Genomic DNA, 22,821 nt, shown 5'->3' on the forward strand with positions numbered 1-22,821 from the left:
ATTTCGCAAATATCATATTGTTTCGTGCCTAACTTAATTTAATCGACATTAGGATAATTACACTGACTAAGCGATGATAAAAAAAAACAATTATTGCTAAATATTATTTCAACCAGCCTTTTTTTATTTATTTATTTAAACGCCATAAAATGGCTTTTACAATAGAGTGATTACAGAACAAGTAATGTGTACACAAAAATATTATTGCAAGTGATACAGTTATTAATAGAAGTGCAGTTAAACAATACATAATTAAAAGAAATATCTACTAGTGTTGTAATAGTTGAATGATTTTTGAATGATTTTTCAAGTGATCATCAAGGGGTAAGAGATGGGGGTAGAGGAAGGTGAGGAAATAACTGGCTATTCTGAGCTGGTCACCAAACACGACCAAAGCCATTTGAAGCAAACGTTTCAATTCTGAATGGTGGTCTTACACCAAGGCGATACTGAGAGAATCTTACATTCTGGTTAAGTAGTTACTACTCTCGGCTACGAGGTGCTACCTTTTTGGTGAATTATGTTTGATTAGTAAAATTAATTTTATTTCACGATTTAAAATAATATATAGTATATTTGTGGCACGTTACAGAGTAGTAAATACTATCGGTATCGCCCTGTTGAAAATCCACCATTCATACGTCAGTACTTCACGTCACAAAATATAGATTATAATAACGTAACAAAATATAGATTATAATAACGTCACAAAATATAGATTATAATAAAGTCACAAAATATAGATTATAATAACGTCACAAAATAAAGATTATAATAACGTCACAAAATATAGATTAAAATAACGTCACAAAATATAGATTATAATAACGTCACAAAATAAAGATTATAATAACGTCACAAAATATAGATTAGAATAACGTCACAAAATATAGATTAGAATTACATCACAAAATATAGATTAGAATAACGTCACAAAATATAGATTAGAATAACGTCACAAAATATAGATTATAGATAATAACGTCACAAAATATAGATTATAATAACGACACAAAATATAGATTATAATAACGTCAAAAAATATAGAATATAATAGCGTCACGAAATATAGATCATAATAACCTCACAAAATATAGATTATAATAACGTTACAAAATATGGATTATAATAACGTCACAAAATATAGATTATAATAACGTCACAAAATATAGATTATAATAACGTCACCAAATATAGATTATAATAACGTCACAAAATAAAGATTAAAATATCGTCACAAAATATGGATTATAATAACTTCACAAAATATAGATTATAATAATGTCACAAAATATAGATTATAATAACGTCACAAAATATAGAATGAATTTAAATCTCAGAAGCGGAAATTTACCCACTTTCTTACATCCGATCGAGCTGAAACTCTGCAGATAGACTCGTTATCAATGGCAATGCTTTATTTTAACTTTTGGTGGCAATTGCACATGCACACGCGGACATATACGCATTTATCTGTAATCGGATGACATCACAGCAGTTAACATACAAAATTTATGTCGGTCCTACTCGATCGGCATTTGGCGAGGTTGGTAGAGTTTTCGAATCCTGTTCCTGACCAGGAAAGTTCAATCCTCAGTCAAACCAAAAAAAGAGCTTTAAAAGACAATTTTTAACAGACGTGTTGATATTTTTATATGTATATGAACTGACAGCAGGATGATTTGAGAAAAACATCCTGCCTCCATGAACCCGGGCACCCCTGCTAAGTCATTAAATGTAACAAGCCACTTATGGTGAAACCACCTGTGGTAGAGGTGTTAAATGGTTCCCGGAGTGGCGGTACCCATGTCCGGGTCCCAAATTAAAATAATTTTATTAATGAAGTAAAACAATAACTTAACTTAATAACTCCGATTTCTCTTAACACAAGCATCATTGCAGGTGGTACAAATTTAACTAACGTTAATTAAAAATGTATAAGTTTAATTTTAACCATGGTGATGCTTGTTAAAAGCGAAACCATGTAATGATCCACCCTTTCTACTTCAAACTTTTTCCTTCTCTTCTTTCTACGATAATTTTTCCTTTAAGTCCCATAGGTAACTTTTCCATAAGGCTTTGGTTATGTATATATCCGGGGTAGGAAGGTCCTCCCTGCCGTCTTTCAATCCCTTGCCTCTCTCTTTATTACACACCCCTTCAAGTGTGTACATCCTAGTTTGTCTACGTGACGTACGACCTTGAACGTACTCATTTCACGTGACGGATCAGTATAAAAAGGCTTCACCGAACGTTGTGTTGGTTTTTTGTTTCTCGGTTTAGAAACCTAGTTATCTATGTATGTGTGGTATCCCTTGGTTCTTTTGAGATAGAGTGAGTTGAATTCATTACCGCTGTGTTTTAAAACCATCTCATAAACCTGATTTTTCTGAGTCGCCTGCTCTTCAAACTAGCTACGTGAGTCTACCTGTCATAGGATTATGTGAGTATAATAAAGTGTTAGATTTTATATATGTGATATACATACGATAAATTTATGGTGTTAGTTGTCGGCGCCATCCATGTATATATTTTGGGAGGGGAAGGAGAGGAAAGGGAATGATTTTTTTTTCAAGCTAAGATTGACTCCTCCTCTTACCAAACAAAACTGATGGATGATAATTTGAGCAAGGCGATCGATATCTGCGTGTCTGGATATCACAACCGGCCGGGTCTCCCCTTGTTCCAAATCGGCAACCTTCACGCCAGAATAAAGAAAACCAGGTCTCATCACCAATTTCAGAATTGCCCCAATCTCATACACCTCCAGGATAACCTACTTTACTGAGTGTAGAAGGGGAAAGCCATGACATCCCTTGTCACGAATCTAGTCGCAAAAATGTGACACGTAAGGTCCTAAGTTACGAGCCACCTCTAGAAAACATTGTAACTCCCACGCCGTCGGGGATTTACATCCCTTTCTAGGTCAATACATAGATTACACACGACGATCTTGTCGACATTTAGCCTGCTTTTTAACGATAGGTTGTGTGCCTACCCATTCAGCCAATTATCATGTGAGATATATGTAAGGTCTACTCGAAATGCCAAATTTAGGATGAGGACTGTCTGTATTTTAATATTCGGTTCTATTAATTATTTTATGAGGTTACTAGCATCCTCGTGTATTAGGTATGGGTAACTCCTACTGAATACCTATCCTCTCAGGTAGGTATAAACGGATAATTGGTTTGATTTTTGCATTTAATTTAAAGAGGCTGCCTACCTCTCGAAAGGTACCTGTTGAGAAAAGTTGTTCGGTTGGTAGTTTTATTTCGGAGATTACCATCTCCCTCTTTCGACTTTAGATTTGTTTTTGTGCATCCCAATTCGTAACTTAGAAAGTCAAACAATAGATGAAAAGTATTAAATTAGAAAGTCAAATAACAGAAGAAAAGTTTTCATTTTGTTCCGTCTGGTTGCATCCGATCGCTTTCAATTCGGGACGGCATACGCTAGCAAAACTTCCTCTTTGACTGACTGTACCTGCGTCTTGTCCTATATATGAAAAGGTCGGTGACTCGTCTCTCGCTCACAGCTGATTGACGGTTCGCCTAGCACATCCCTGTTAATGATAACATTATTTGGGCGGCAGGTGTCGTAAACTTAGTTCCTGTACCTCGGTTGTATCCGTCTTTTAAAAAGGTCCTCTGAAATTTAATAAATAATATAAAAACTCACCCAGTTAGTCACCTCTCATTCTTAGCGTGAAGCTTACCTGGTTACACTATATAGCTAAATCACTTTAATTTTCGACCTCCTCCCTACGCTTATAAAAGGGTAATTAAATATTCCTGTAAATAAAATTGTACCTCCCTAATCTGTCAGGATTCGAACCCACAGTTAATAATTTATTTGATTCTCTGGTTTTCGGTCTCCGTGGATAGAATGCCATCTCGCCAAATCAATAACCTAGCCCGATTAAACACTCCCTGCCTTTATACGTTCACTCTGTTTTAAAAACGCAATAATTATTTTTATTATTTTCATGTTTTTAAGACAAGCAATCTAGTTCGAACTGTATACGAAATCACGTTTAGATCAACACAACTTTATAACACAATCGCGATTGCACAACACCTGGCGCTCCTGAGGTGGGTTTTTACAAAACGGCGCTCTACAAATTACCCAATTATTATTATTGTCATTATTATTAATTGTTTTCTCACTGAGTCCAATCACTTTCACTTCACACAAAAACCGGTTCAATAATATTTCACTTTAATTCAGAAACCAACAAAGCTTTCCAACATCATCTGAACTCACTAACCAATTGCAAACTCACACATCACTTCTGGCTTGCATTCACCTCTCGGGGCTGTCAACGTATCCGAATTCAAGACTCGACTGTTTCATCGATCTCTCCTCCTTTCCCGTGGGAACATGGCACTTCTAGCCCGCCTGTCAACAAATCCCATCTGTTAGCCCAAACAAAAAAATTTTAGAGCACGTTCGTTTATTATTTATCGTTTATTTTTGAGGATATTCAAAACATCACAACCAGTCAGTCATATAAGATTGTACCCATAATGTAATACAGGGTTTTCCAATAAGAGGTGTTATTTTGATATTCAATCGTAAAATATCAATGGTTTCGTTGTTTTTGTGGCACGTAGCGCCGTCTTGTTGAAAATAAACGTTGTCCAGATCAATACCATCCAATTTCGGCCATAAAAAAATCATTAACCGTAACTCTAACTCCAGCCTCATTTTTGAAAAGGTAAGGTCGAATGACTCCGCCGGACCATAAACCGCACCAAACAGTCACACGTTGAGGATAAAGAGGCTTTTCAACAATAACTCTTGGGTTTTCCGAGCCCCAGATGCGACTATTTTGCTTGTTGACGAAGCCACCGATGTAGAAATGGGCCTCATCACTCAAGATGATTTGCATTTGATTCACTCAAGTGAATTTTAATAATTTCAATGCGTTGTTGAAGCGTGTATTGTTCCATTTTTATCAATTGCGTAGTTTTTACTTGTCAAATGTCAAAAAATGACAGCTTCAAAAGCAACATCTACCGAAATAGCGAGCTATTCAAAATAACACCTCTTATTGGAAAACCCTGTATATTATTTGTTAAGACGCCTGTCCCGGAAAGACAAGAAATCCTAGGTTCGATTCAAATATCTTTTTATTTTTCTGTGTCTTGTGCTGTTTCATGTTTCGTTTAGATTTGTTAGTATTATCTTCTTCTTCAATATTGAATTTTATTTGTTATATTTGTTTCAGATATATTCTTCAACATCACACTGCGCCGCAAAACTCTGTTCTACACCGTCAACCTCATCGTGCCTTGCGTGGGGATCTCTTACCTCTCCGTTCTCGTGTTCTACCTCCCAGCCGATTCCGGAGAAAAGATAGCTCTCAGTATATCCATTCTCCTCTCCCAGACCATGTTCTTCCTACTGATATCAGAAATCATACCTTCAACTTCCCTGGCTCTGCCACTTCTCGGAAAATACCTCCTCTTCACCATGTTGCTCGTCGGATTAAGCGTTGTCATAACTATAATAATCCTAAACGTGCATTACAGGAAGCCTAGCACCCATAAAATGGCTCCTTGGGTGCGAAAATTCTTTATAAAAAGACTTCCGAAACTTCTTTTGATGAGAGTTCCTAAAGATTTGTTGAAGGATTTAGCTGCAGATAAGATACCAGGAAGGAATGCAAAGAATAAAAGCAAGTTTAATGCAGCTTTGGCCGCAGCCCAAGCACAATCCAATTCTGGTGCATCAAGCCCGGATTCCATCAGACACCATATGCCGGGTGGTTGCAATGGACTCCACACGACAACCGCAACTAATCGGTGAGTGATTTGTGTTTCTATGGATTAGTCGCCTCCGTGTTTGATGATCCTAGTAATTGATACATATTGCTGCTACGTTTGCCAAACTCGGACGATTCGTTACTGTCAAGTTCGACAGTATGGTAAAGTCGAATGTGCGAAATAATATTTCAAATGTCTGATTTATGTGAGGCCTGGTTGAGACCAATTTAATATTATGATGTGTGACTGAGGAGCAATCTATAATCATACGCATATTACTGTTAGGTATATCTCGTTGTCCGTCCGGGCGAGAGAACACAATATAATTATTTGTCGCCGGCATCAGAAACATTACCGGGCGCAATTATTATTAGTTCAGTCGTGTAATAAATAGTGCGGGCAATGCAAAACATGAAATGCAGTGACACATGAATAACGTTTGCTCACAGTCATAAATGTTTTAATTATTTATCGTTTTTCATAATGTATGTACATGATTTCGTAATATCAATAAACGTTCCAGTCTTGTAGTGCCCGAATATTAAATAGGAAAAAAAAACATGTGAGTTTATTATCATGCGGCAGTTGTATTACAGCTTACAGCCTCCCTAATCATAGTCAAATAAAGAGGTATTACATATCTATCATTTAATAATTATGTTTAATTTTACCGTAATTTATTTTTAGGTTATTATGCAGTGTTAAAGTTTAGCGCAGCTTTACAATGTCTTTCATCGGATATGTAGATTATGGTGATGTTTATGTTTATGTGTACAGAAGTGAAACCGTTACGTTGTTGCAAGCGTTAATCATTTTAATGTGGATTTCTACATTTAGTTTTGGTGTAGTCAACTATCACCGGCTTTCAAAAACTATTAAGGTTAGCCTCGTCATCCCTCTCAATATTTTTGGGGTTTTGTAGATGTCAAGTTTAATTTAAATATTATTTTTAGTATTTCGAAGATCGATTGACTTTAATCATCAACATGGCACATACCGAAGGAACGCCGATATAAACATACTATTTTTTTTTAATTTCAATCCCATGTGTTGCCATAGTGTACATAAAATTTTGAAGCCAATTTAAACCTGGAATAAAAGCACAGGGGGAATTTCTCACCGCGGGTAAAATTTTGCAGTCTTTTTGCCGCCATGTTGTCATTACATTTTTAAACTATTTCCTTTATATAAAATGTATTAAAATAGATAGCACCTTTTTGAATAGATCACGACATTTTATATTATAACGCTTTGGTTGTAGGGTTATCAGAATGACATGGGCATAATATAGTTATTGTTATTGAAAACACAATTAAGAAACATTTTTTTCAAATTTCGTCTACGTAAATCCATTTATCATTAAGCTATCACACGATGGCACCGCACCGCCCTCTCACTTTCATCTTAGAGTTACAAGCATTTCGCCGCAAGATGGCACCACGATCTTATTTTTATCTTAGAACTACATGCATTTCACTGTAAGATGCCATAACCATCTCATTTCCAACTTTAAGCTACGAGCATTTCACTACAATAAGACACTACCATTTTGTTTTCAACTTATAGCTACATGCATGTCACCGCAAGATGGCGCCGCCATCTCATTTCCAACTTTAAGCTAGCAGCATTTCACCACACTTTGGATTTGCCTTCTCACTTTCATCTTGGAGTCACAAGCATTTCGCCGCAAGATGGCATTTCCATCTCATTTCCAACTTTAAGCTACGAGCATTTCACCACAAGAAGACACTATCATTTCGTTTTCAACTTATAGCTATATGCATATCACCGCAAAATGGCACCACCATCTCATTTCCAACTTTAAACTATGTATAAGCATTACACTACAAGAAGACACTACTATTTCGTCTTCAACTTATAGCTACATGTATGTCACCGCAAGATGGCACCACCATCTTAAAGATACAAACATTTCACCATTCAAATTTTGTAATAGGTTTACGAGCGTTTCACCTGTATATGTTTTGTTTTTGGATTGACAATTATTTCGACTTACCTATCTATTTGTGTTGGTTACTTGAAATAGCTTCAGCGGCCTGGTGGGTGCTTTGGGAGGTTTGGGCGGCTACAACGGGCTGCCAAGCGTCATGTCTGGACTGGACGAGTCCCTCAGCGACGTGGCGCCCAGGAAGAAGTATCCCTTCGAGCTGGAGAAGGCCATACACAACGTCATGTTCATCCAGCACCATATGCAGAGGCAGGATGAGTTCAATGCTGTAAGTGGGAACATTTATTTTTTGAGACTGACAATTCGTGGAGGATTTCCATTAAAACGATGAAACAATTTAAAACTTTATACCATTATTTTTAATTTCTCACTGTTACCGGTTTCAACATATTACGGCCATCTTCAAACTGATAATATTCAAAATATAAATGTAAACTACTTAAAAAAATATTTTTCAATAGAAATGTGTGAACGCATAAAAGAAACATCTTTAAAAAAATACAGTATTATAGCTAAGATTATCTATGAGAGATTCTCTTAATCATCTTTTTTGTTTTCCTACAAATTGATTTACAAAATAAATAAAAATAAGTTTTGTGCTTGAAATTTGTGAAGCAATTTTAATGCCTATTACCTACAATATAACGTATATCAAGAATATACCTACACATTTTTGGCTTGTCGCTTTTTCTTAAAAATATTGATGGAAACCAAAACTGGCTGTTACGTCGGAAATTATCCATGGTTATAACTTGTATTCATCAGCCTTTCTGTGTGATACGCAAGGCTTTACCGATAGGATGAAAACTGCTTTGCTGATTAACCTTTTCAACGGTCATATGTGTATTCCTGATAGAATACAAAAAATAGGAAGACATGGTACGTACAAGTGAATTAGATACTTGAATCGGGCCATGTTAAGAATCAAAATAATAGAAGAGTATGTATGAGACGGTGTATGAATGCGAATGAGGCAAGGAGTGTGTGTCAAGACTCTCTGCTTACCCCTGCGGAGAAACCTGTGTGATAGTTAGTTTATACAAAGAATAGAGTTTTATACTCCCGACAATTTCACAAGAGTGCGCAGAGACAGGATTTTTGTTGTTGCGAGAGCAAGAACTAAGTAAGCTACAATTGGTAATGCCGCTCGGAAAAATGGTTCTACTGTTAATAACTTGTCACTGATTGGGATATTTTTCAGTTGAGAAATTAAAAAATCTTATGATTATCATGTAAAGACGGGTTATTTAACAGAATTTGAACAATTCATCAAACTTCAAGTCCTTTGAAAGTTCTATTGAATTTGTATTTGTGAAATGACTGAATGTTTTTCAAATGCTGTGAAACAATCCGTCCTGCTGTATGTTGTATAATGTGTGCTTATTATTGGTTATAATTTCTGTAAATTTAAGTACCAATATTAAACATAAAATAATTAATGAAAACATCAACTTTTAAGCACTTAGCGCAGAAACCATTTTTGAACTCTTTCGATTTCCGGAAAATGCTTTGGTACAGGATGTAGGTACCCATTTAACAGAACCATGTACATATCAAATTCTAGACAATATAAGGCTTTTAACTCGTTAATGCGTAGCATTTTATTTGTTCAACAGGAAGATCAGGATTGGGGCTTTGTAGCCATGGTGTTGGATCGTCTCTTCCTCTGGATCTTCACCATAGCCTCCATAGTAGGAACCTTCGTGATCCTGTGCGAAGCTCCTGCCTTATACGACGACACCAAACCCATCGACATGGCCCTGTCTTCTGTAGCCCAACAGCAATTCTTGCCGGAGTCCGATAGTCTGTGAATTAATGGTTAACCTGATGTACCTAATAAGTGAACCTTATGAAGACGGAAATGCTGAGTTACCTCAACCTACCTTTGCAGCCAATATTATTCTTCCACCTATAGGAAGAAGAGAAAAATATGGAATGGCTACCACTGATAACTGATTATCAGGTACTGGTAGGTAATGGTACCATGAGCAATTTTCGAAGTTGTAAACGGTTGATTTCCTTTATTATAATATATCAGATATATTCATGAAAAGTCGAATAATGAATAAATTGCGAACAAATCCTCGATGATGGTGGATACGTAAGAATGCAATACTTGTTCTAGAAAACCTCCTCCTTCCATCGACTGGAAATGAAAAATAGGCTGTTAAATAGGCCGATCCTTGAGATATTATATTACAAAATGCAGAAAATCTTTTAGTCCAATTCAACGCTTACTTACAGTGAGCTCAGAGCACCTTGAATTTGTCATATATTTAGTATCTGCCTGAATCTTCTAAGGTTTACTAAATTTTTTTCAGTTATTGACCTCTGCCGTCATATAATTTAAGTCGAGATTTTCTATTTATGTAAGCCACGTCAAAAATGATAAGCCCACAACTTCATTTCTTTATCATGTGCTCTGGAGTTTTTTTAAAGTATATTCTGTTCTGTATAACTGTCAAAAATAAGATAAAATGACACGATTGTGGGTTCCATATTTTAAATCGTTTTAAAAGTTGAAAGTTGGGTTGTCACTACCACTAAATACTAGGGACCTGGCAATTTAATTTTTCGGCGAAATTCGCCTAATTTTTGACGAAATTTCCTATTCTTTCGTGGAATTTTTGGAAAAGCATTTATTTTTACAACAAAAGTGATGTTATGTTAACTTTTGATATAGCAAAGTCGTGCTTGTTTTTTGTTTTATTTACAAAAAAAATCACTACATTAATCGCTGTACGCTGCGTTTTCGACGTGAAATAAATTGTAAAAATTCGATTTTTCGCTAACCCGAAAATTTGAGATCTCAACTAATCAAATAAATAATGATAGTTCTTTATTTACGATTAAAAAAGAGCCATAGAAAAGACCTTCTTAATGTTTTTTATATTGTTCTCATGTTTGTGCTACCGAAGGGTGATTCTGGTTCTACTTAAGGATAAGGAATTGTCCTTAACTTTAAAATAACGACTTTTTCGCTGTCATCCGTGATAACTGGAATCGCAGTTAACAAAAAAGTAGCTTATAATTTTAAAGTTAAAGATAATTCCCCATACTGGAATTGACCCTGTTTATCAACTACGGAAAATATAAGGATGAAGAAGGCGTTTTCTTGGTAGAGTCATACCACTCTACCAAGGAAACGCCTTTTTATTTTTAACCAGCTATGCCCCGCCATGCGTTGCTGTGGCTCAGTCTATCTTTGCAGATAGAAAACAAAAGCGTGTGTTGCTTTTACGTCCAACAAATGGCGCTTTTTTTTTCAAGAAAAGCATGCTTGACCAACGGATTACGCTGTTTATCAAAAAAACATGTTTTTACCTGTCACAGGTGACATCTATATATACATAAAAACACACGCGTATTCGAATTCAACGTTGTGTCAAAATTTCAAAGCAAAATCAGTGATGAAGTTCCAGAAATTTAAGGTTTTGAACAAACTAACATTTAAATTTTAATTTATTTAGATAACCGTGTACATATATTTGCAAGTGTGGGTAGTACTGACTTTTCAAATCTAAATATGTCATTAAAAATACCCCCGAATTTTGAATATTGATTGTTACTAGTCCTCTCTCTGGGTATCTTTTTAAGATATTAAAACTTCATTTCCAATGAAATTTAGCATAAGAAACTTCTGTGACTTGACTTCAGTTAACTTGTATATTTATATCTATTATTGTATATTATGTAAAAGCTGTTTGTTTCTTACAAAATAAATAAATATATAAATAAATCTCACATGGTCGATTGATAAATATTTTATCGATAATGTCGGTAAACATCGTTCCCGAACATTACTGCAGATGGTCAATGAACAAATAACAGTTCACAACCATTTAATATTCTCAATTTATTCGACGTGAATCGTTGTTTGTCCTTTATCGGTCAAGCTCGGAAACGATGCCAAGTTACCGACATTATCGAAAAAATCTTTATCGATCGACCGTGCTAGATACTCTGGTATGTATTTTTACCTTTTGAACCTGTGTTGATCTGATGCTTACCATTACTTTTTTGTACAAAAGTATAATATGTAGGATGCCAAATGTCTCATGTAAATATTTCTAAATTAATAATTTTAATTTTTACATATTTATGGTAGATGTGCCTGAGAAAGGGAACCTTTAGATTTATAGAAAAAAAAAAAAATTTATAACATTGTAAAAACACGTAATTTATAAAAACGTGTGTTGCACAAAATTAACATTCATAGCTACGAGAATATTATTAATATGTATTGTTGTTCATAAGAGAAGCAATAATAATTGTTTTGTCAAATGGTAAATGAAATTAAAAAATTACAAATCTACGCTTTCGAAGATTTATCCCAATTTGATTCAGGTTTTTAAAAGCCTAAATTAAGATAGTATAATATAGGGTCAAATTTATTAAAATTTAGCTTTAGAAGACATGTAGCTTTTAAAATAACTAACTTTATCCTGTGAGCGTAAAATATAAAATTTTCAAATGTTGCAAAATTACTGTGTGGCGTAATTCTATATTAAGGCGATGCCATACGTAGTAATGCAAAATCATGTGTTTTTGGTGTGAAAATTTGGTCGCCTAGAAATTTTTCAGATGCTTTAATCAAATACTGCGAGTAGAATACATCTTGGCCTTTTTTTAGATAAGTCTTTTTATAAGCCCAGAAAAAAATAATATGAAGGCCTATACTGCTTTAAAGTTCAAAATCTCCTACTTACGAACCCATTTTCGGTTATGATTTATTGTATAATGTGGCAAATTAAGTTATTTATAAAATAATCGAAAAAAATTAAATATTTATGCCTGAACATCCACAAAATAAAATAAAAGGCACTTTTTGGCCATGTTTTTTTCTTGCATAAATCAAAACAGGCGGATGGTGTTAAGCGGGAATTTAAACCTTATCGCCATCTACGTAAGGGTTGTTATTGATAGCGGCTCAATTTAAAATATTACACGACGTAGTGCATCGCCTTAAAATATTGAAAATAAATATCTTTGTTTACACTAATTAAATTATCAATGTAACTGCCTCCGTGATAGAGGGGTAATCTCTCTCGTAGCAAGTCGGAGGTCGCGTGTTCGAAACCTGGCGTGCACAGGTGAATTACATATGATTAATTTGTGCTATTTCATTTTAAAAATATGTAGTACTTTTTCGTCACGTTCCAGAGTGGAAGATACTCTCAGTATCACCCTGGTGTAAGACCACTATCTAGAATTGAGATATTGCTTTGGCCGTGTTTGGTGACCAGATCTGATCTAATATATTTTGAAGCATAACTAGCAAAAAGTGAATTTTAATTAAATAATTAAATGCCATCTAAAAACACGTAGATTACAACGTACGTTACGTTTACCCAAAGGTAAAATGTTACTTTGAATATAATAAAACCAAATAACGTAAAATATTATCAACATAGTATACATTATTTATAATAAGTAATAACATTGCAAACCATTTTCTGTTTTAACTATCCATTTCTATTTTACCTTCAATATCGATGATTTTGTATAATAACTTCATTAATAAGATTCATCAACTTTGATAAATAATAAATAAATGAACGTTGATCAAGTTTTTCCCGAAGCAGTGGAGTATGCTCAATTATTAAGGCTTTATATTTAAGTAGTATGGTTTCTATTGCTTATAATACTATTATGTAAATAATTTATCAAAGGAAGGATTAATGCATTTTAGTGGACGTATAATGGTACCAATAAACATGTGTTTTGTATTTATAATACTGTCTTAAATAACGGTGATTAATTTCAAAAATTGATGTAATAGCTTCTTCAATAATTTGTAAAATTATAATAATTTTCTATACAAATTTAAACTTCTTTTTAATTCTAACTCGTTTCAGAACTGAAGGTTTTATCATAAAAAAATCATGTTGAAACAAAGATAATTATTATCAATTTCGATTTTTAAAAATTTTCTTTTAACAAACTTTCGAGATTATGTCAATCAATGTAATATACAGGGTTTTCCAATAAGAGGTGTTATTTTGATATTCAATCGTAAAAGATCACTGGTTAGTTGCTTGTGTGGCACGTAGCGCCGTCTTGTTGAAAGTAAACGCTGTCCAGATCAATATCATCCAATTCCGGCCATAAAAAATCTTTAATCATCTCCCGATAGCGCAATCCATTCACCGTAACTGTTGCTCCAGCCTCATTTTCGAAAAATTAAGGTCCAATGACTCCACTAGACCATAAACCGCGAGGATAGAGAGGCTTTTCAACAATAACTCTTGGCTTTTCCGAGCTCCAGATGCGACAATTTTGCTTTTTGACGAATCCACCGAGGTGGAAATGGACCTCATCACTCAAGATGATTTGCATTTGATTCACTCAAGTGAATTTTAATAATTTCAATGCGTTTTTGTAGCCTGAATCGTTCCATTTTTATTAATGGCCTAGTTTCTACTTGTCAAATGTAAAAAAATGACAGCTTCAAAAGTAACATCTACCGAAATAGCGGGCTATTCAAAATAACACCTCTTATTGGAAACCCCTGTATAATACTAAGAAGTCTAAACTTAACATGAAACAAAACAAGACGCTAAAAAAATTAAAAGGTACAGTTCAACTTGGAATCGAACTTAAGATCTCTGTCTCGTGAACAACGAGTCTAACCACTAGGCCATTGGGACCTAATTATTATGCGTTATTTTTGTCGATGTCATATTTATGGCTCAGTAGAATGTCGATGAGGTTCGCTATCCATCACATCGCCAACCCTTCGGTGGCGCAAAGAGGAGGACGGAACGTGATCAATGTCGAATTGGTACATGGAACATTAGAGGAGGAATGGAAAGAAAGATGAACGAACTGTGTGATACTATGGTGAGCAAATGTTTGGACATACTTTGTATAACAGAGAGTATGAAAAAAGGTAGCGGTACAATGCAGCATAATGATAGGCTCGTCATTTGGTCTGGGAGACCAGATACGGAGAGGGCTTGTCAAGGTGTTGCAGCGCTACTGTCTCCCAGAATGATTGAATGTATGTTGCAGTATGAATGTGTAAGTCCGAGAATAATGTGGATCAGATTTAAAATCGGTTTGACAAGGGTGTTTCTTGTTATTTGCTACGCCCCTGTTAATTCTGAAAGCGATGAAGTGAAAGATGATTTTTGGACTGGTGTGAATGTTGTAATGAGACTAAAAAATATGAACGAAAGGATTATAATGGCAGGCGATTTGAATGGGTGGGTGGGAATTAGACGTGACGGATTTGATTCGGTCTTAGGTATGTTTGGGGATAAAAGAACGAATGACAACGGGAACAGAATGCTTGAAGTATGTTTAGAGTGGAACCTGTTTGTGTCGAATACTTTCTTCGATCATAAAGGTATCCACCAATATACGTGGGAAAGAGGAAATGAGAGGTCAATTATTGATTTTGTAGTAATTGACTCTAGGTTGAGAGCTGTTACCGAGGACACAAGAGTTTTCAGAGGGGCTGAGGTCGAAACTGACCACTTTCTTGTAGTGTCGAGAGTAAACCTCTTTCGCGGTTGGCGCTCTAAAGTGAAAACGGTACCAGCTCCGACAAGAGTCAAAATAGAAAAACTGCAAAACGATAATGTGAGAAGTAAGTATGTGAATTGTGCAGAGATAAGATTGAATGCGAAGGAAATGGATGGTCTAAGCATAGACGAAACATGGAACCACATAAAAGTGTGTCTTTGTGAATCTGCTAGGGAGGTTTGTGGAATAAGTACGCAAGGTAGGAAGAAAGGTGATGCATGGTGGGATGATGAGATTAAAGCACTGGTCTCAGAAAAGAAGAAAGCATGGTTGTGTCTGATTGCGGCTGGCAGTGCTTCCAGCGAAGAGAAGTATCGAGCGAAAGAAGTATATAAGGAATGTAAGAAAAAAGTAAGAGTTGGAGTGAAAGAACGAAAGAAACGCCTGGAAGAGGAAGAAGGAATGAAAATGACAAACCATTTCCAAGAAAACATTAAGTTGTTTTGGAAAGAAGTCAAAAGGTCCCGGAGTGGCCCAGAAAACGGAAGCATGAAAGTGATAAAATCAAAAGATGGAAAAATGTTGACGAATGAGGAAAAAATAAAAGAAAGATGGATGAATTATTTCGAGGAAGTCTTCGAAAGCGAAGTGAATGACAGTGATTCCAGTGGCGAATCAGATATGAATGACGATGGAGTGAATGTTACCGAAATTAGCATGGATGAGATAGAAAGCTCGATTAAATGTATGAAGAATGGTAAGGCTGTTGGGTTTGACAATATTGCTGCTGAATATTTTAAAGGAGGTAGCCGTGTAATTCTCACATGGTTGTGCAATCTTTTTAACCAATGTTTAAAGGAAGGTTACACGCCTTTAGATTGGAGAAGGGCTGTGATCATGCCATTATACAAAGGTAAAGGGTCACGTATGGAATGTGGGAATCATAGGGCTATTAGCCTGCTTAGTTCAGTTGGCAAGCTGTATGGTAGAATTTTGATTGAAAGAGTAAGAAAGGAAACAAAGGATAAAATATGGGATGTGCAAGGTGCTTTCATGAGTGGAAGGGGGTGCATGGACCAGATCTTCTCATTGCGTATGCTCACTGAGAAGTTTCTGGCAAAAAACCAGAAACTTTTCTGTGCCTTTGTAGATTTACAAAAAGCATACGACCGAGTCGACAGGAAAAAGCTATGGAAGGTGTTGTCCAAGTATGGAGTGAATACGAATCTGATTCAGGCAATTGCGTCTCTGTATGAGGGAAGCGTTGCATGTGTTAGGGTAAACGGTGGTTTTACGGGGTGGTTTGATATCACAAAAGGTGTTAAACAAGGCTGCGTAATGTCACCGTGGTTATTCAATCTATACATGGATAATTGTATGCAAGAATTGAAAGAGGTGGGATTGGGCGCGAATTTGAATAATTTTAAAGTATGTTGCCTGTTGTATGCTGATGATGCGGTGCTGATTGCTAATAGTATAGATGATCTACAGTCTCTCGTGTCTAGGATGAACGAAGTATGCATGAAGAATGAGTTAATGATGAATGTAAGTAAGTCTAAAGTAATGGTGTTTGAAAGAGAGAGTACGAAAACAGTGTGCAATATAATTGTGAATGGGGAATATTTGGAGCAGGTGGATGAGTTTGTGTATTTAGGAAGTATGTTTACGAGAGATGGGAAGGCTGACAGAGATATCGAAAGAAGGGTAAATGCAGGTAATTCCGTTAATGGAGGACTAAACGCCGTAGGCGCTAACAAAAAATTGTCCAAAGAAGCGAAGTTAGCAGTCCACAACGGAGTGCTGGTACCTACCTTGATGTATGGAAGTGAGGCATGGAACTGGCAAAGAAAGGATGAAAGTAGATTAAATGCTGTTGAAATGAGATCCCTGAGGCGTATGTGTGGTAAAACCATGTTTGATCGTGTGAGGAATGTGGAGATCCGCAAAGAGTGCAAGGCTGATGTAAGCGTAATGAGTAAGATTAAGAAAGGGACGCTTAGATGGTTTGGGCATGTAGAGCGAATGAGCGAAGATAGGAGTGTAAGGAGGATATATGATGCAAATGTGAATGGTAGCAGAAGTCGGGGACGCCCGAGGAAGACATGGCACGATCAAGTGAATCAGATACTCGAGTCGGGCCATGTCAAGAGTCAGAATAATAGAAGAGTATGTATGAGACGATGTATGAATGTGAATGAGGCAAGGAGTGTGTGCCAAGACCGACTTGTTTGGCGGTCCGTCCTCTCTGCCTACCCCTGCGGGGAAACGGCGTGATGGTTAGTTAGTTAGTTAGTTAGTTAGTTAGATACCCTGTTAAAGACAGAGATCGTGGATTCGATTTCCAGTGAAGACTGATACTTTTTTTTTATAAATTTTTTTTTAAACTTTTAAATTTTATCATATTAAAAAAAAACCTCATTTGAAAGATTTTTTAAACAAATATTTAACCTTAAACCTGCTTTTATTATGCAGTCATCGTGTGAATAATTCTTTACATTCAGAGGACAATCCATAGAAAATTATGATATTCTAGTAATGTTCTATATAAGTTAATATTCTATCATTTATAGGCGAATCTATTCGTATGTTCGTTTTCAACTAGAAGCTGAGAGGTATTATAAACGATGTTTACTCTATCAAAACTTTTGAATATCTTGTAGGGTACTTTATGATCTAAGCGTTGTTAAATGTTTCATACAATATTAAATAAACCATCATGGTAAATGATTGCTTGTTTTCTTTATAAACCCAAACGATACATTAAACAATTGTACCGCGTCACTTGGGCGTCGTAAAGAAGTGGTCGTATTAAATTTAAATATATATCTTTTTTACAGAATAACACACAAGAATTATGCTGGGTTTGCCCTTTGGCGCCCAAAATAATGGAGAATATTCTTTGGTTGTAGAAAATGGAATGGGAAGAAAAAGGAGAATGAGAAGTGTTTGGTTGTAAAATACTTACTAATTTGATTTTAAACAATACATATATTCTCAATTAAGTACAGACAAAATAGTAGTTACAAAAATGAACAACACTTATATTCTCAATATAGTACAGATAAAATAGCAGTTACCAAAAAAGAACAATACTTATATTCTCAATTTAGTAAAGGTAAAATAGTAGTTATAAAAATGAACAAAACTGAATGACAATATTTGTACATTCATGAAATTTGGTAATACATTAATCTTGGAAGTTTGAATATGAAGATCGACAGAGTCCGTCCAAAGTAAACTGGAAGAACAACACTCTGGAGATTGTTTGAAAATTACATTTTTACAAACTTGGTCGATTGAGGTATCATTTATTATAGAATCATTCAAGGGGGTGACAAATTACTTAATTAGTTCAAAGCATTTTATATAACTCCTTATTGCTTGCCATACAATCCGATACAGACCTGTCACACCTAAAAAGATGATATGTTATAAGTGTGGGCGTGGCGACGATATGCGGTGTCATCATCTGCTAGCCAGGCTGTATTTTAAAATTGTTAAGAAAAGTCATAACAATTTACGGAGCGCTGTAATTAAACGGCTGTCATCTGTCAAAGTGACAGATCCCATACAGAGAAATGATATTCGGCGGCAGTTCCCCAATTGATCTGACCCCCTCTCCAGATATATCGTAGTGTTTCACACGAACATACATATAATACGTATGTGCCACGCCCAAATTATGCGCGCATAATATATGGTTATGTGTCTAAGGTTTGATGCTGAATCGAATGGAACTCTCAAGTCGACAGTATCAATATTTGGTGAGATAAGTCTGGTGTTTAGTAAAAACACATGAAAAGAACATAATAATCAGACGGGTGTTCTGCCATTATATTTTGGGCAGACTCTGCAGATCTTCATTTTTACTTCCAAGATTATTATCTATTTCCAGAGTTTCAGCAATGCACGAATTTTATTCATTTATCAAACCCTATTTTACCTGCACTAATTAGCCATTCTGAATGCATCTAGCACTCTGGTTTAATAGACGCTTTGTAGTTTCTGTAATATTCTCATAAGAGTCCCATCTAAGTGGAGCCATCGGGACTATGACATCCCCAATGGGGGTATGAAATAGGAAAAGTGATAGGTTAGAAAAAAGAAAATTCCCTCAGGTCCTTTGTCATATTGAGGATTCTGTGTGAAGGGTATTTTTAAGAAAGTTAATGAGAGAAGGTTCTGGAAAGGAAAAGGTATGAGGGGTGGGTAGGGATCTGGGATCAGTATGTTCAGGAGTGACAGACATAAGAATTCATCTCTCCCGCCGCGGTGCAAGGCGATGGGTCAAGAAGAGTCTGGCTAGAGACAAGTGACTTCATCTCTCCCACCGCGCCCAAGGCGAGGGGTCAAGAAAAGTCTTCTTCAAATCTTGCGAAAAAATAAAAGTTTAAAAATCATGTCAAAAATTTGACATCTGAGATTGGTAAAAATACCTACCAATTATTTTTTTGTTCTTAGTGTGGTATTGCAATATTTACATCTTCCAGAGAAATCGAATAATTTAAACGATGTTTATAGGTTTTTGTTTAATGTTTATGGTAATTCCGCAGTTTCTGTAATTTTTTAGAAGCTTTGGAGTTACTTCATGGAACTAGTCATATTAGAGTTGAAAGTTCCGAGACATTAACTGTAATTTAAGTAAAGCTCTTATAATTTATTCTCCAGTCGGACTAAAAAGCAGCATCATTTAACACCCTTTGTTAGGGATGCCAAGCGGTTCCATTTAATGGTAAGTTTTGGGTTTGATTTCCTATGCGAAGAAATAAAGTAAGTACATTTTTATATTCTTTCAATCTGAATTATTGTCTCAATTTATTTATCTACAGATTTCAATCTGAATTATTGTGTCTCAATTTATCTATCGACAGAGTTCAATCTGATTTTTTGTTTCTCAATTTATATTTCAACAGATTTCAAACTGAATCTAGAAAAATAATACTAAAAAAACTTGGAATATTATAAATGAAATTGCCAACAAAAAAATTATGTCTTCAAATATTGTAAACGAGGTTAAAATAAATAATGAAATAATAACTAACAAATCGACCATTGCAGAATGTTTTAATAACTTATTTACAAATATAGTAGACGAGGTACTTCAATCTTCCGGCATTAATGTTAATGATGATTATATGGAGACATCTCCTCAATTAGATTCTAATAACGATTCAATTAACTCTATAGAATATTTTTCTCCTATTACATTTAATGAAATAAAAAAATATATTGATAGCCTAAAACCATCCAACTCTAAGGGAAATGATGGACTATCATGTGATACATTAAAAAAAATAAAACAACATGTCTTAACTCCATAACAACATATTTTTAATATATACCTCAAAGATGGTCATTTTCCAGAACAATTTAAAATCTCCACTATAATACCTATTGATAAATCTGGGGATACGCATAAATTAGACAATTACAGACCAATATCCCTTGTTTCAAACCTATCAAAAATATTCGAAAAATGCATCAAATCTAGAGTCATTGAACACTTAGAAAAATATAAAATTCTATCGAAAAACCAATACGGCTTTCGTAAAGATCTAAGCACTGAGGATGCCATATATGAATTGACAAAATATATTTACACATCTATCGATGAAAAAAAGAAATGTCTTGCCATATTCCTAGATTTAAGAAAAGCTTTCGACACCGTTAATCATAATTTACTCATTAAAAAAATAACTCGACTGGGCTTCAAAAAAGACACACTAAAACTACTATCAAACTATCTTAAAGACAGAACACAAAAAACAAAAATTGGGAATAATTATAGTTCAGAGACACAGATAAAAAACGGAGTTCCGCAGGGAACTGTGCTTGGCCCGATTTTATTCTTAATTTATATAAATAATTTATGTAATTTTGTCATCCCTGGTAAAATTGTTTCTTACGCCGATGACACGGCAATAATAGTGGACGGTAATAATTGGACAGAAACTTTTTCGAAAGCAACTAAATGTATTTCACTTGTTTCAAAATGGTTAAAATACAACAAACTTGTCTTAAACTACAGCAAAACATTTTACTTACCTTTTTACAAAAACATAAAAAACAAACCAAAAGACAACCTTAAAATTAGATTCCATAATACAACTTGCAATCAAGAATTGTGCTTCCTATGCAACGAACTCGCTAATGTCAAAAATATAAAATATTTAGGAGTAACAATAGATATTAATCTAAATTGGAAATCACATATTAATCAAACCACTTCTAAACTAAGATATCTTACCTACATATTTTATAGACTCAAGAAAAATTGAAAATGATCTACTTCTCCCTGGTGCAATCTGCAATCACTTATGGCATAATAGGATGGGGTGGTGCACCTGATACATTTATTAAGCCCCTACAAATAATTCAAAAACACATAATTAAAGTCATATATAACAAAAATAAAACATTCTCGACCAACCTATTATACAAAGAATCTAAATTATTTAGCATTCGTAAATTATTTATATTACAAACAATGAAATATTTATTTAAAAACAAAAATAATTTCAAAATAAATGAAAACAGAATGAGCAAAAGAACAAATAATATATTTTACACCCCCCAAACAAATACTAAATTAATGCAGACACATAGCAGTTTCATCGGTCCTCGTACATTTAACCTTCTACCACTACAAACTCAAATGATAAATAAAACAATAGAATATGTTAAGGAGGTAAAATTATGGCTGAATGACGCAGATATTGAAACGCTTTTTATATAAATTTATTGATCCTTTCTACAACTCACTTGCTGAAACTTTATAAACTATTGTACATAATGTTTTCTCTTTACTTTTATAATAACTATAAACAAAAAAAAAACTTTTTCTATTTATGTATATTATACTTAGGTACTTGAAATATAGTAATGGTTTTATATTACCCACACTCAGGCAGTGCCTTAGTGGGTTTTCATTTCTTGTGTATACAATTTTGGTAATATATATTATGTTATTATTTACTGTCTATTATTATGTATAATATATGTAAAGAAATGAAAATAAATAAAGTAAAAAAAAAAAAAAAAAAATTATTGTGTCTTTATTTATATATCGACAGATTTCAATCTGAATTATTGTCTCTCAATTTATGTATCGACCGATTTCAATTTGAATTATTGTGTCTCAATTTATCTATCGACAGATTTCAATCTGAATTTTTGTTTCTCAATTTATATTTCGGCAGATTTCAATTTCTACTTTATAAGAATATACAAAAATTTTGAATCATAGCTGATTTTTTTCTTGTTTACCTATAACGATTATCATAATAATAATATTTTGTATAATTTTTTTTAGATTTTGTAATTCAGCATCAATGTACTATTTTTTTAAATAATCAGTTATTAGATTATAGGTTTTATTAGCACAACAGAAAAAGGCTATCGCCGCTACCGTGAATTAGTGTCCATGAACTCCGATAAAATAGTGAGCTATTCATTTATTCATATAAAATCGCAGCTCATGTAGAGATGGTAAATTTTAGTGTACCCTAATGTTGAATTTGACAGCTACCTCTGATTTGGAGCCCCAAAATTCTTGAAATAAACATTTAACTGTGCAGAAACGAGCGGTCATTTGAAAAATTTTCCGGTTAA

General features: G+C 34.5%; 1 protein-coding gene across 1 annotated transcript in view; it reads left to right on the forward strand.

Moving 5' to 3' along the window:
• Positions 1-10,372, forward strand: part of nAChRalpha2 (nicotinic acetylcholine receptor alpha2) — a 342,153-nt gene extending 331,781 nt beyond the window's left edge. The window contains exons 6-8 of the mRNA XM_089642553.1: positions 5,234-5,810; positions 7,819-8,008; positions 9,357-10,372. Of these exons, the coding sequence (XP_089498679.1) occupies positions 5,234-5,810; positions 7,819-8,008; positions 9,357-9,551 (962 nt within the window). The 3' untranslated portion in view covers positions 9,552-10,372. The remainder of the gene's footprint in view (positions 1-5,233; positions 5,811-7,818; positions 8,009-9,356) is intronic.
• The last annotated feature ends 12,449 nt before the right edge of the window (positions 10,373-22,821 follow it).

This window comes from Hesperophylax consimilis, chromosome 2 (assembly GCF_061612785.1).
Source record: "Hesperophylax consimilis isolate HC1 chromosome 2, BYU_Hcon_1.0, whole genome shotgun sequence".
Taxonomy (NCBI): Eukaryota; Metazoa; Arthropoda; class Insecta; order Trichoptera; family Limnephilidae; genus Hesperophylax; species Hesperophylax consimilis.